This window comes from Pleuronectes platessa, chromosome 5, assembly GCF_947347685.1.
Source record: "Pleuronectes platessa chromosome 5, fPlePla1.1, whole genome shotgun sequence".
Taxonomy (NCBI): Eukaryota; Metazoa; Chordata; class Actinopteri; order Pleuronectiformes; family Pleuronectidae; genus Pleuronectes; species Pleuronectes platessa.
Genome location: NC_070630.1, coordinates 238828 through 252500, shown reverse-complemented (window position 1 = coordinate 252500; position 13673 = coordinate 238828). Strand labels below are relative to the sequence as shown.

The 13673-nt window shown below is 44.8% G+C and overlaps 1 protein-coding gene across 2 annotated transcripts in view; it reads left to right on the top strand.

The window, feature by feature from the left end:
- Positions 1 to 13498, top strand: part of lrch3 (leucine-rich repeats and calponin homology (CH) domain containing 3) — a 20301-nt gene extending 6803 nt beyond the window's left edge. Inside the window, exons 8-20 of one of the 2 annotated variants that reach the window (XM_053423241.1) lie at positions 40 to 133; positions 389 to 534; positions 704 to 759; positions 1990 to 2035; positions 2117 to 2215; positions 3182 to 3235; positions 4581 to 4652; positions 4887 to 4917; positions 4992 to 5105; positions 5695 to 5801; positions 6300 to 6437; positions 6520 to 6597; positions 10693 to 13498. In XM_053423241.1, the coding sequence (XP_053279216.1) occupies positions 40 to 133; positions 389 to 534; positions 704 to 759; positions 1990 to 2035; positions 2117 to 2215; positions 3182 to 3235; positions 4581 to 4652; positions 4887 to 4917; positions 4992 to 5105; positions 5695 to 5801; positions 6300 to 6437; positions 6520 to 6597; positions 10693 to 10824 (1167 nt within the window). In that variant the 3' untranslated portion in view covers positions 10825 to 13498. The remainder of the gene's footprint in view (positions 1 to 39; positions 134 to 388; positions 535 to 703; positions 760 to 1989; positions 2036 to 2116; positions 2216 to 3181; positions 3236 to 4580; positions 4653 to 4886; positions 4918 to 4991; positions 5106 to 5694; positions 5802 to 6299; positions 6438 to 6519; positions 6598 to 10692) is intronic. The other variant, XM_053423242.1, reaches the window with a different exon arrangement.
- The last annotated feature ends 175 nt before the right edge of the window (positions 13499 to 13673 follow it).

Genomic DNA, 13673 nt, shown 5'->3' with positions numbered 1-13673 from the left:
CTGTCTGTGTTTGAACTCACTTCCTGTGTGTGTGCGCAGCCCACAGAGGAACTGTCAGAGTTTCCACAGAGAGTGGCCGAGATCAGCAGAGACCCGCGAGCGAGAGGAGGATCACTGCTGCCGAACGGAACGTGTGAGTTTCTGTTCATCACACATCTACACAAAACACTGTAAACAAAGATGGACGACCACTTTACGTTAGTGCCAAGATATCTCAGACACGCATTCAATTCAGCTGCTTTTTGTCTGAAAGTCTGACTCTTCTCATCAGTGACCTAATCTAAATTAGATTTATCTGAGATGAAATTGTTTGATTTTTATGAAAACTGAGACCAAACTGAAACGTGATCAGCTGATCACTGATGGATGTGATCAATGTGTTGATCAGATGCGGAGCTGGAGCAGATCGACTTCATCGACAGCTGTGTGGGGGGGGAGGAGGAGGAGGAGGACGGGCGGAGTCCAGGTGGCGGGGACACCTCCAGTCTGAGCTCTCAGTTCATGGCGTACATCGAGAGACGCATCACCAGAGAGGTACGAGCTCCGCCCACCTGTGACATCACTGCTCAGAGTCTGATAGCTGCTCTAGAATTGGTCCAGTGATTGATGGATAAGACAGTCAATCAACAGAGTGGGTGGTTCTTTATGCAGCTGACACGCACTTTATTTTGTAAACCGTCACTCACTTCCTGTCTGCGTCCAGGGTTCTCCAGTCAAAACCATCACGTCCAGGACGGAGGAAACGAGAAGACACAACAGGTATACACACAATCACACACACTATACCGTACACAATATCCAAAACAAATCTGGATAATTGTTTTCATATCAGTCGATGTGAATATTGGTGTAAATCACAATATAAATCAAATCCCTCGTCCGGTCCTTTCTGCTTCATATAAGATGAGCGGTGCCTCTTTGTGGGAGCATCGGTTTGCAGTGCACGACACTCTGCTTCCTGTCGGACTTACACCGCCAACATGTCTCCACACGGCTGAACTCCTCGGACCCTTTTCAACGTGTCCTTGTCTTTTGAGCCTGTGCCTTTGTTTTCTTATCTCCTGACGTGCTGCTGCTCACGGCTGCAGGAGCCTGAGCGTTAACCCGGAGCCGCTGCTCCATCGCTCTGTGTGCGTCCACCTGACCTGCCCAGGCTGGAGCTCTACTCCAGCCACGCGCTGCTATTCTCATCATGGACGAGTTTTATCAAAGTTACATAGACATCTCTTATATTTCTATTAGGGATGGGCATAATTAATTGACGATCGATTATTGATCATTAAGAATTTCGTCGATGACATTATATTTTCATTGACGAAAAAACTGGATTTCGTTATGTGGCAGTAGGTCTGAATATCCAAGTTGCCCTGAACGCAGCTCAGGGAGGATGTTAGCAGCTGGAGGAAGAAGCCCGGAGCGAAGCCTCCGCTGCTCGGCTTCATGTCCGCACACGGACCCTCAGTCCACGGGGAAGGGAACCCGGACAGACCCGGGTCTGGGTGAGGGGTTCCGTGAGTGAGGACGTGACAACAACCGGACTGAGACGTCGAGAACCGTCAACTCCAGCTAGCGCTCAGCGGCTAGCTGCTCTCTCATCGGGGCCACGAGTACAGCAGCGCATATTTTAAGTGCAACCAGTGAACGGATCCTGTTTAACTGACACAAGAGTTGTTCATCTTGTAATAAAGATCTCAATGAGGAGCCACGCTGTGGTTTTTCTATTTTCACTGAATTTTAATAAAGCCTATAAATAGTGAATTTTAATATAAAAATATGAATGATTAATGGAAAATCGATCGTTAATTGTCCCGACGATCGATTAAGACTATTTAATCGAATGCCCATCCCTAATTTCTATCGAGGAAAAGTTATTTCACGATAATTATCAATATCGTTTAATCGCCAAGCCCTAACACACACTCCCAGATTTGTCATGTTTGTGTGTTCTCTAACATCCTCTCGCTCTCTTTCTCTCCTCCTCTCTGTCAGGAGTGTGGTCGATGGTGTCACAGCGCCCTCTACCTCTCAGACTCAGGTAACACCTCCTCCTTCTGTCTAACACTGAACCTCAGTGAATCAAACTGCTGCTGACTCCCCCCCCCCCCCCCCCCCCCAGAGAGGAGGGATGGAGCGGATACGAAGGGAAGCTCAGCTCGCCGCTCTGAGGTACGACGAGGAGAGACAGAAGACCCGCTCTGTCCCAAGTCCCACCAAGGTAGGACCACAGGACTGAGCACTGTCAAAATAAGAGTCTGTCCTGTTTACATTCAACAGACAACAGCTTCACTTTATTTAACAACAAAAAACATGTTTCTGTAGAGATTTGTTGATTATTGTGTGGTATTGATAATTAATAACTAATAAACAAAATGTTCATAAATAGAAATGAACACATCAGGTTTATTTTCTCAGTGATGATGTTTTTCAGTATAAAGCAGCTCAGAGTCCAACAAAGTCCAGTACAGACTGTGTGTGTGTGTGTGTGTGTGTGTGTGTGTGTGTGTGTGTGTGTGTGTGTGTGTGTGTGTGTGTGTGTGTGTGTGTGTGTGTGTGTGTGTGTGTGTGTGTGTGTGTGTGTGTGTGTGTGTGTGTGTGTGTGTGTGTGTAAACCACAGGACTCAATCAATCACATGTTATTTATCTCAGATGTTCACAAGGAGAAACTTCCTCTGTTCTTAACTCAACACGAGTCAAATAGAAAGTTAGTGATCAGTGAATGAAGCTCAGTCCCATGTGAGGATCCTCTCCCAGGACACACACAGGTGCTGATGGAACTGAACACATCAACACAACAACAGGAGTCACTACATGAGAAGAACCAGTTTGTAACTTCATGTTTAAAGTGTTTCTACATCACGTCAGATGGAGATGTGACCATGAACGTGAAATGACAGCAGCTCCAGACTCGCTCACAGCGTCTGTCAGTTCATTACCGTCGGAGGTAGATGTGAACATCTAGGTCTGTGTTCACTTCCTGCTGCCTGCAGGTGGCGCTGTGGTCACTCCGTTCACGTGAAGAGTTCATCTGAACGAGCCTTCCTGACTCCTCATTGGTCTGTTGGAACTTGGACGTTTTAGCCCCCCCCTCTCCATCTAGACAAGTCCTTCCTCAGCTTATCTGTTCTTGCATCACACCCGTGTATGTTAATGTGTGTTGATGTGTGTTAATGTGTGTGTTCAGACCGTCTACCCCTCCAGACGCTGCACCCACACAGATGACTCCGCCCTCTTCATGGTAAGAATTTGGCCCTGCCCCCAAAAATTCTACTAACTGACCTACAAAATAAAAGCCTATTTATCAATCCACAACCAAACATCAGTTAGAGTGGTTTCCTCAGCAACAACAGCTGCAATGAACAGATCACTTCCTGTTTCACAATAAAAGCACCTCACTGCAGTCAGCTGTTAGACAAGTCAAAGATATGAAGGTTCTGAAGTTTCATCTTTTAACATGTGACACATCTTCATCTTTAATCCGACCTTATCATCAGGAACACGTCTGTCTGTCTGTCTGTCTGTCTGTCTACTAATGATGCTGTGGATTGAACACGTGCTCCTATATAATATATAACACTGACTTTATATGTATATGATGTTTAACAATGACTTCCTGTTGTGACATCATATTAATAATTTAAAAACAGTCACTTTAATCTGAATCTTAATCTGTTTCCTGTATTAACTCCTCCTTCTTCTTCTTCCCTCATCCTCACTTTTATTTCTCTTTCATGCATCAAATATGATTTTATATTTCTCTTTTTATTTTCATCCCCTTGTTTTTAGTTTGTTCTTTTTTCTCCTGTGTCTCTGTCTCTCTGTGTCTGTCTGTGTCTGTCTCTCTTTCTCTTTCTCTGTCTCTCTGTCTCTCTCTTTCTCTTTCTCTGTCTCTCTGTCTCTCTGTGTCTCTGTCTCTCTGTCTCTCTGTGTCTGTCTCTCTGTGTCTGTCTCTCTGTGTCTGTCTCTCTTTCTCTGTGTCTCTGTGTCTGTCTCTCTGTGTCTGTCTCTCTGTGTCTGTCTGTCTCTCTTTCTCTGTCTCTCTGTGTCTGTCTCTCTGTCTCTCTGTGTCTGTCTCTCTGTGTCTGTCTCTCTGTGTCTGTCTCTCTGTGTCTGTCTCTCTGTGTCTGTCTCTCTGTCTCTCTGTGTCTGTCTCTCAGTGTGTCTGTCTCTTGTGAAACTGACTTTAATACAAACAGTATAAAGAGACGACCTGGTTCCCACAGGCAGGTGTGACACAGACCAGCTTGGTTCTATGTGAACTCATTTAATGTTTCTCAGGTTCTGTCTCACACCTGCGGTCACGTGATCTTCAGTTCCATCTGACACGTCATGAGGTTCTGAGACACGTGTCCACATACTTCTGTCAGTGTGACCGGGTCCTCAGCTGACTAACCAGGTGTGAGACAGACCAGGTGTGTGATAACATGAGTTCAGCAGCCATGAAACCTCCTGACAGTCTCCACCTGCTGAGTTAAAGACCTGTAGGTGTGATTGGTGCCATGTGACCCGACACCATGGGAGACCACACGCTTCTTTTTCTTTTCTGTTCAAAATTCACCTTGTCTGTTGTCTGTCTCTGTTAGTCTGTGACTGGAGCGTCTGTAGACGGCTGTTGCTCTCATGCTTCTGATAACGCCACCTCCTGTCCACTGCAGGTACTGCACCCTGCTGCTGCCTCACTGTGTTTCCATGTAAACTGGCTTCAAGGCGGTTTAATCTTCTCTTGTTGTTTGTTCAGTTCATCTTCTCTGAACACAGATTATCAGTAGAGTTTAGACGTCAGTCAGAAACTTCAGATCAAACTTCTTTCAAGCTGAAGGTGTCATGGCGTGTGATCAGGCGTGTCAGGCTCAAGTATGTTCAGGTGTGAATCTGTCTTGTCTCTGCAGGGTGAAGACAGAGCAGCTCTTTCTTCTAAAGGTAATTGATCACAAACAACCCAGATTTTAACGTCCTCTTTCACTAACGGTGACTGATTCAGTTTTTTCTTCCAGCCAATCAATCACCTTCTTACCCCAGCTCAGGGGGCGGGACTTCCTGTCGGACAGCCAGTCTGAGGCCAGAGAGCTTCCTGTTTCGCCTTGGTCAGAAAGAAGAGAGGAGGAAAGGTGAGAAACTTTAACCCTCACAAGTTGATGTCTTGTACAATATGGAAGGATCTAGCACACAGGACGTGACACCTCAGGAAGGATGCACTCTACAGACTTGCTTGTTTTTGCTCAGAAGTGTAAAATCCATAAATATCGCTCCATGGCGATTGTATCCCTCAGTTTTTCATCCAGTCTTGAACTTCACTCTCTTTTTGGAGACATGAATCCATTATGACGAATCAATTACTGGAGGAGTTCTGTGATGATTTACCCGTTTCTTCATGATAAAAACAGTTATTGTTGCTGTTAGCATGGCTGTGAGCTTTGTGTTCTGACTCAGATCTCAAACTATAGATTGGTTGTAGTAGAGTGATGTGACCGTCTCATTGCAGATAGGAACTGCTTTGATGCACATGTTTGTTTCAAAACCTGAAGGACACATGTATGAATAGTGTTTGATGTTTGTTAGTTAGAATGTTCTCTTTCTTCTCCTGGTTACCCAGACTGGAGCAATTTTTGAAAGTGTTCATTACTGTTCTGTTCATTACTAGACAGTTTTGCAGCCTGTAAGAGAGTTGACTCCTGCTGTTCCTTCTCTGTCCTACAGGGGATGCTGCGTCTGCTGCTGATGCTGCTCCTCACAACCAGGAGGAGGCTCTTGCTGCTCCTCCTCTAGTTGGAGAAGAAGCTGAGCTGGTGGATCAGCTCAGAAAGGTTTGTTCTCACTGGTCCTCCACCTGAACTAAAGTCACATGACCTGTTTATAACCTGATGAGGTGGACTAAAGGTTCAACATTACAAATGCACGGAACCTCTCTTTGTACTAACCCTTCATTATTTGCTTGTCTACTGAAAGTTGATACGTACAGAACCGATGAAATAGAGCAGAAAGAGTGTGTGTGTGTGTGTGTGTGTGTGTGTGTGTGTGTGTGTGTGTGTGTGTGTGTGTGTGTGTGTGTGTGTGTGTGTGTGTGTGTGTGTGTGTGTGTGTGTGTGTGTGTGTGTGTGTGTGTGTGTGTGTGTGTGTGTGCGTGTGCGTGCGTGCGTGCGTGCGTGCGTGCGTGCGTGCGTGCGCTCCAAAGTCTTCAGTTCTTTGTTTTGTTGCTTTAGTAGATTCAGTTTCCTGTTTCCGGACAGAACTGTACATGAAAACAACGGCCTGTGAGTCACTGATAGGCGTCATGTGACACATGTAAACCTCTGTCTGTCCAGAACATCGAGGCTCGTCTCAAAGTGTCGTTGCCAAGCGACCTGGGAGCAGCTCTGACTGATGGCGTGGTGCTGTGTCACCTGGCCAATCACGTGAGGCCGCGCTCTGTCCCCAGCATCCACGTCCCCTCCCCTGCTGTGGTGAGCTGTGATAGATGAGTAACAGGCAGAAAGCGCCCTCTGCTGGTGTAACACTAACGATGACATGAACTGTGTCCTGCAGCCTAAACTCACCATGGCCAAATGTCGACGCAACGTAGAAAACTTCCTGGAGGCGTGTCGCAGGATCGGAGTCCCACAGGTAACACACACACGCTACACAACTACGATGAGTGAACGAGCTTGAATCCACATGTTCAGGTCGAGTCTTAAGTGTGATGAAGATTGGACTCGTGCAGTCTAAAGGAACAAATGAATAAATTTTTGAGAATTGTAGACATTTCTTCAGGAGTCCGGCCTCATTACCTCAGAAACAGAGGGAGGCATGAAGGAGAAAAGAAGGAGAACGATGGGACGACGTTTATCAAAGCCTCTCGACTCCCTCAAACTGATCTGTGTATTTACATGGACGGGGCATGAGCGTCTGTTCAAATCAAATCTATTTGTATTTGTGTAGCCCATATTCACAAATCACAGTTTGTCTCATAGGGCTTTAACATGGTGAGACATCCTCTGTCCTTCACCCTCAACAAGAGTCAGGACAAACTACTAAAAACCTTTTAACAGGTACAAATACACAGAAACCTTAGAGACACATGTGAGGACCCGTCTCCCAGGACGGACACAAGTCAACAGATGTCAAGTGAAGGAAACATCAAGATTAAAGTTGTCAGCAGCATTGATGAGGGGAAACATCTTGAAGGATAACTTCAATACGACATGTCAATCAGTCCTGCTGCATCATAGTCTCTGATCAGCAACCAGCAGGATCATGATCCACCATCAAGACCAGATCCACTATAGTCCACAGTCATTGTCCACTGCCGCTTATTAGGATCCATCACCAGCTGCCACCTCGTGGTCCACCACCATTATCTGATGCCAACGCGACACAGGATCCACCATCACCACTACGATCAGCCCACTCCCTCTTTTGACTAAAACAGACTCAGACTCCGCGGCCAAAAAGTGAAGCCAAAGTGCCTGAGACCTGTGTTGTGTGTAATGACCAGCAGGGGGCGACTCTACTGGTTGTTTCTATAGGAGTCTACGAGAAAGTGACTCGACTTCTCACTTGATTTATAAACGTCAGTTAACACTTCACCTCCATGTCAACTACTTATGGTTTAAAAAAACAAAGATGGCACTGGACAAAATGTCTAAACAGCAGCTCATAAACCAACAGGTGACGTCAGTGGTAGAGCGCCGGGACCTGACGTCACGGTGGGTTGACACTTGTTTCTCCATATTCAACATGAGGTAGAAGTGACTGTGACATCACTCTGCTCTTCCTCAACTAACGACTTTCTTCCTTCTCTTCCATCTTCATGCCTTTCATGAATCCTTTTTTCTTCTGTCCGTCTTACTCCTTCGTCTCCATGTCCATCTCTCCCTGACACAAACCCTCAGGACAGTCTTTGTTCGGTGGGGGAGGTCCTGGAGGGGAAAGGGGGTGGGGTTTATGAGACAGTGGACGTGTTGCTCTCTGTGGCCCCGCCCCTGATCAGCCACTCCCCTCGGGTGCAGTTGGCTGGCTTCGCCCTCTTCTACCTGTCAATCATGTTGGCGCTGTGTGCGATTTACGTCCACCTGACACCAAACGTCTGAACCCGAGAACAATCCGTCCATAGGTCTACGATAATGGTTCCCAACACATATCGATGGCACAAACATCTCAGCACAACAATCCACCAACACTAGATTCACACCACCGCATTTAAAGAATGGTTTAAACAGGAGAGTGAACTGGAGGCTACTTTGAACATCCATCTATTTCTGACCCAGACGTCCCTCTCTCATCCTCCAGCTTTTCCTTGAGGCGTCCCCGGGACAGATGAGACATATCACTGCTCCAGTGTGTTGCAGGTCCTTCCTTGGTTCTCATGAAACCTCCACACACCAATCAGTCAATGAACCACATCACGGGGCTTCAAGATATATCAGGTCCCTTTAAATGGCTGAGCTCCGCCTCTCTCTGGGGAAGCTAATTGTGGCTGCTCATCAATCTCCTTCTTTGTCTCAACATAGATACCAGCACTGCCCTCTTCAGAGAGTCAGAGTCCGTGCAGGGTCCATCGTGGAGCTGTGGCTACCAGGGCCTCTGATTCACATATGATTAGATGTAATGAGAGAAATGACTCCACACCTGTCTGGAGGAAAACTCTGACTTTGAAGTCTTCACAAAGTTGAGCGACACGTCTGATGTTTAAACTCAGTGGTTGTTGCTCTGTTGCTTTTAATCTGAACAGCAACGTAATAAATAACGTGTCAAATTTAAATTCTTTCAGAGATCATTCTTTAAGAACTAGAATCCCTGCTGCGTAAACCGATTAGACTCGCCTGACTTGCTCTCGACAATTTGTCTGATGAATGTGGACACCACTCCAGTGTGATCCCTCCATCAATCCTTTCCTCTGCTGCTCACCTAGGTTGGGTTTTCAGTGGCAAAGTAAACCAAGCGTTTCCAGATCAGACCCAGACATGATCTGGAGTCCTGAGGTGTCCCTGGACAGATGAGATATCTCCAGTGTGTTCTGGGTCTGACCCCCGGCTCTCCTATCGGTTGGATGCACCCAGAGTCTTCCACTGAACGTGGTCCAGGAGGCACGAAATCAGAGGCTTGAACCATGTCGACTGGTTTTTGTCAAACATTCAGTGACTTAACTCCGAGAACCTTCAGGACTTAGCTTTGACTTTGAATCACAATTCGACCTACGACTTTTCACTGGGATGTTCTGCTACCAAACCTGACAATAGGTACTTAGAATCTATTCAACAGCAGCCGGGAAGGGGGCTGAGCCGGAGGTTCAGTGCGTCAGTGCAGACACACACAGATTTAGTTTGGACTTAAAGTTCAGACGTGGACTGTTACTTGGACCTGTTTTTCAATAAGGACGTTGTAGGGCTCGACACCGAAGAACAACAGTGTCTTTGTTTCAGCTGTGCTGAATTTGCCATACGTGCGTTTCCTCCTTGATGTTCAGAGATTCTTTGAAGCTATAGAGGATCATGTGATCACTCGGTGACAACAACACTTGACAATCCCCCAGAGTAGGAGCTTTACCTCGCAGCTTGTTACCTGTCTGTTGAAGCGCCGCCCCTGTGCCTTACGATTGGCTGCATGTCTCGTTGCCTACGCCAAACCTATCGCCCTTTGGGTAACACTCTATCCCACCATGTCAAAGAAAGTTATGGGATGCTTTGTAAAACACAAGAGAACATCAAGGTTCCACTTCCTGCAGTGGAATCAGACTCTAGTCTGGGTTTGGAAATAAAAGAAAAATATTAAAAAGTTGACTTTTGTCTTGAGCTGCTGTTTGTTTTTATACCAAATGAAGAGTGACCATGAAGATGGAATGTGACTTACCTCATTCTGAAGAAGGATTCTCCTCTGAACTCTGTTGATATAATGAACTAAAGCTTTGAGGCTCATCTGTGACTCAAACTTAAAGGAAATGTCTTATTTCTGGTCTGATTTACGCTGTCATCAGAATCAGTTGGTTCTGAACTCCGCCCACTGACCAGCCCCTCCTTTGAACCATGACATCATGTTCTCAGAGGATCTGTGGAGCTGGTTTCCGAGTCCCTGAGGAGGACCAGGGTCTTCAGAGACCCACGAGATCCCCTGAGCTCCTCTGAGGAGTTTCTGAAAGATCTAGATTGTCCTCAGAGGATGAACCTCTGTCAGCTGCTGGAGCCCAACAGAACCAGTCTGACCAGTAAAGTGCTCCCAGTACCACAGACTGCATCTGCTTCACTTACTGGTACTGATGTACTGGGAGTGTTAGTGGAGGAGAACCTCACATAGTGACAGATAGTTTCCAGACACTGACTCTGAGGACACACTCTGGCCTCGGAGTCAGTGCAGAGATTGTGTGTCAGAGCAGACATTGTGTGTCAGTGCAGACATTGTGTGTCAGTGCAGACATTGTGTGTCAGTGCAGACATTGTGTGTCAGAGCAGACATTGTGTGTCAGAGCAGACATTGTGTGTCAGTGCAGACATTGTGTGTCTTGCTACATCATGTGATTCTAACACTTCATTAAACTGAGCATATTCTGTTTCTTTTCTTTCCTCCATCAATTCTCATTATTTTATTATATTTTGTTGTTGCTCTGTATTTTTGTTGCCATGATTAGTTATTTTATTCGTTCATTTAATTTTCCATCCATCTACCCCCTCCCCCACTATGCTTTCTTTTGCCACCCACCCCCCACCCCCATGATTTTCTCTTTAGAGTCAGTTGTGTCTTCCTCTTCACATTCTGGAAGATCAAGGGCTCCCCCAAGTGGCCGGGACGGTCGGTGCCCTCCTCGACCTGGCCCCTCCCCGACACCCCGTCAGCATGACAACCACCACAGCATCATGAGCCGCAGCAGGACCATGTGACCCCACATCAACGCTAACACCACCCTCCTCCTCATCATCATCATTAGCACCGCTCCGTCAGCCTCAGGAAAACGTGAACATGAGTTTAGATGGAAGCAGTTGATCTGATGGAGACGTGAGACGAGCTGAACGTCTCCGATCACGAGAGCGATGGACGGAGGTCCTCGTCCACTCAGAGAACAAATTACCAAGAAAAGTGAGAACTTTAATGACATGGCAGCTGCTCGCCACGGGAACACGTTTCAATATGTGACATTCCATGAGCAGCAGAATTCCTGTTTATTAAACATTCTCACTTTTCTGCATCTTTCTTTTTTTTTACGCTTAAGTTTAAGACAAAAACATTTAAACTTTGAAGAAAAGTCTTTTATTTTCCCTTCGGAGAAGAGTGAAAGGATTTGTTCAAGCTAACTGATGAATTAATTTTTTCATATCTTTTCTTGAGTTATGATTGCCTGAGCTGTCGGTCACTTTAAACACTGTTACACACCTTAGTTGAGGTTGACATCCTTTTATTATTTTATCTGAAATTATTGACCATTTAATCTTATTTAACTTGTATATTTATGGTTCAAAAAGTTGAATCCAGTTGTTAACGTGTAAAGTGAGAAATCCTGTTTATACCACACAAAACAAATCAACGTTAAAACCTAAAGTTAAATGGAAAACAACTACACTAACTGTAAGTGACTTTGCACATTAAGCTAATGTGGCTAATTGCTAACGATAGCTCACCTTGATGCACAGTTTGAGGAACTGAAGCTAACGCAGCCAAATAACATTTTAACTTTGACTCAGTTTCAGCTGAAAGCATCAGCATTCACTGAAGCTCATTGCTAACATCAGCTATCAACGATAAAGATAGTTTAGCAACTAACATTGCTAACTAACAGGAGTCAACATAAAATAATAGTCATGTAAAAAACGCTAACCTTAGCTATCCTTGTCCAGTTGGTTCAGAGGCTAAGCTAAAACATTTAGCTTTAGCCATAGCTAACAGTACTTGGTTTAAAGTTGAAGATAATGCACTAAATGGCTGATCATATTTTATTTTGATAAAACAGCTATCAGATATCTAACAAAGACAGATTGATGGTAATGTTAGTTCCTAGTGATGAAGTTGGTTAAGAGATGTTAGCATCATCTCTCAAATATAACTGTAGTGAACAAAAGTTGTTTGAAAACGCTACTTATACGAAACGTCAAAGATGGCTATAGAGTTAGCCATTAGCTAGACTTGATCACCTTCTCAGTGGTAGGAGACTAAAGTAGCTCAGAGCTAACGTTAGTTAGCCCCTTGCTGGAGTCGTTCAGCTCTGTCTTCAGTCTCCATCGGATCCAGAACTTGATCTAGATCTGGTTCTGGATCTCATTCTGCCCTCAGCTCTGACTCACAGGCTCATTTTGATTTCACTGTTTATTTTTGACTTTTCTCGGCTGTGACGGATGTTTTCAGGTTGAACAGATGTTGGAGACGCTGTCACTTCCGGTTCCGATCGGCCATGTGAGCAGGACCAATAGAACATTGACTGGATTAGATTTCATTAAATTCAAACTTAAATGTAAATATATTAGATCAATAAGTTTAAATGTCGATACTGATGTATATGGACAAAAATCCGTAGACTGCCCCGTCCATAACACATTTAAACAATTCTCACTTTCCAAACATGTTCATAAATCAAAACTTATTTTATAAATAACAGTCCAAACTGCAGCACAACAAATGAACATGTGTATAAATACATGCACTTGTTTCTTTGTACCCTTTACATATTAACAATATTCTAGACCAACACAAGCAGATCTGACGCCTGTGGAGAGAACGACTTCGAGAATCTTTCTCAAATTTAACACAAAAAACAAAGAAACGTTAAAAACCTTTTTTAAAGCAATTTTTCAAAAACTTGAATTCCAAACTTCCCTGAACTGTTTATTAGGGGCCTGATGTGATTGGACGAGGTCAATCAGGTGGTTATGGCGTCTCCTCATCATGTTAGTGTTGCATGCTGGGACATTTTTCATGGTGAACAGGTGACCGACACTCAAACTGAGTCACAATTTAACTATCAAATGTATGTGTACAGATATATTCTTTAAATATATATATATATATAGATATAGATATATCTATATCTATATCTATATATATATTCACATTCACACACACACACACCATATCCCAGAGTGCACCTGTATGTCACGGAAGCCAGGTGAGATGTTAAAGAACTAAAAGCATCAGCTGATCACGTGTTCCTTGTTCTGACACCAATATGTGCTCGTCCAACACTGTGACCTCAGAGGGCGGAGCTTCAGGGAGTCTGACGTCAGGTGTTGTGACTGACGGGTGTGCTGTCCAATCCCGTGTCTCCATGCACTGGGCCCACAGGTGGGCTCATGTTTTTACAGTTCAGGTTTTTTCCTTCCGGTGTTTCTCCTGCGGCGGAGCGAGTCACGTGACGGCAGTAACTGGACACGTGACGGCGGCGGCACGTGGTGGGCTCGGAAGCTTTTAAAGGACATTCCACCGTTTTTCAGAGGACGACAAAGACACTTTGATTTTCACAGGTTTTATTTGGGTTTGACTTTTTTCACTTTGTATAAAGATTTAAACTGGATTGACTTCAATTCATGAAATAAATATTTTAATTTGATTATTTTCTCTGGTGATGGTGACACACACAGAAACACAAACACACACATACACAGAAACAGAGGATGGAGCCTTGAAGAACATCTGATGTCAGAATCAGAATTCTTTTTATTGTCTTGTCTATTTGCACATACAGGAAATTGCCTTGGTGTGGTTGGTGCACTGTACATAAAACA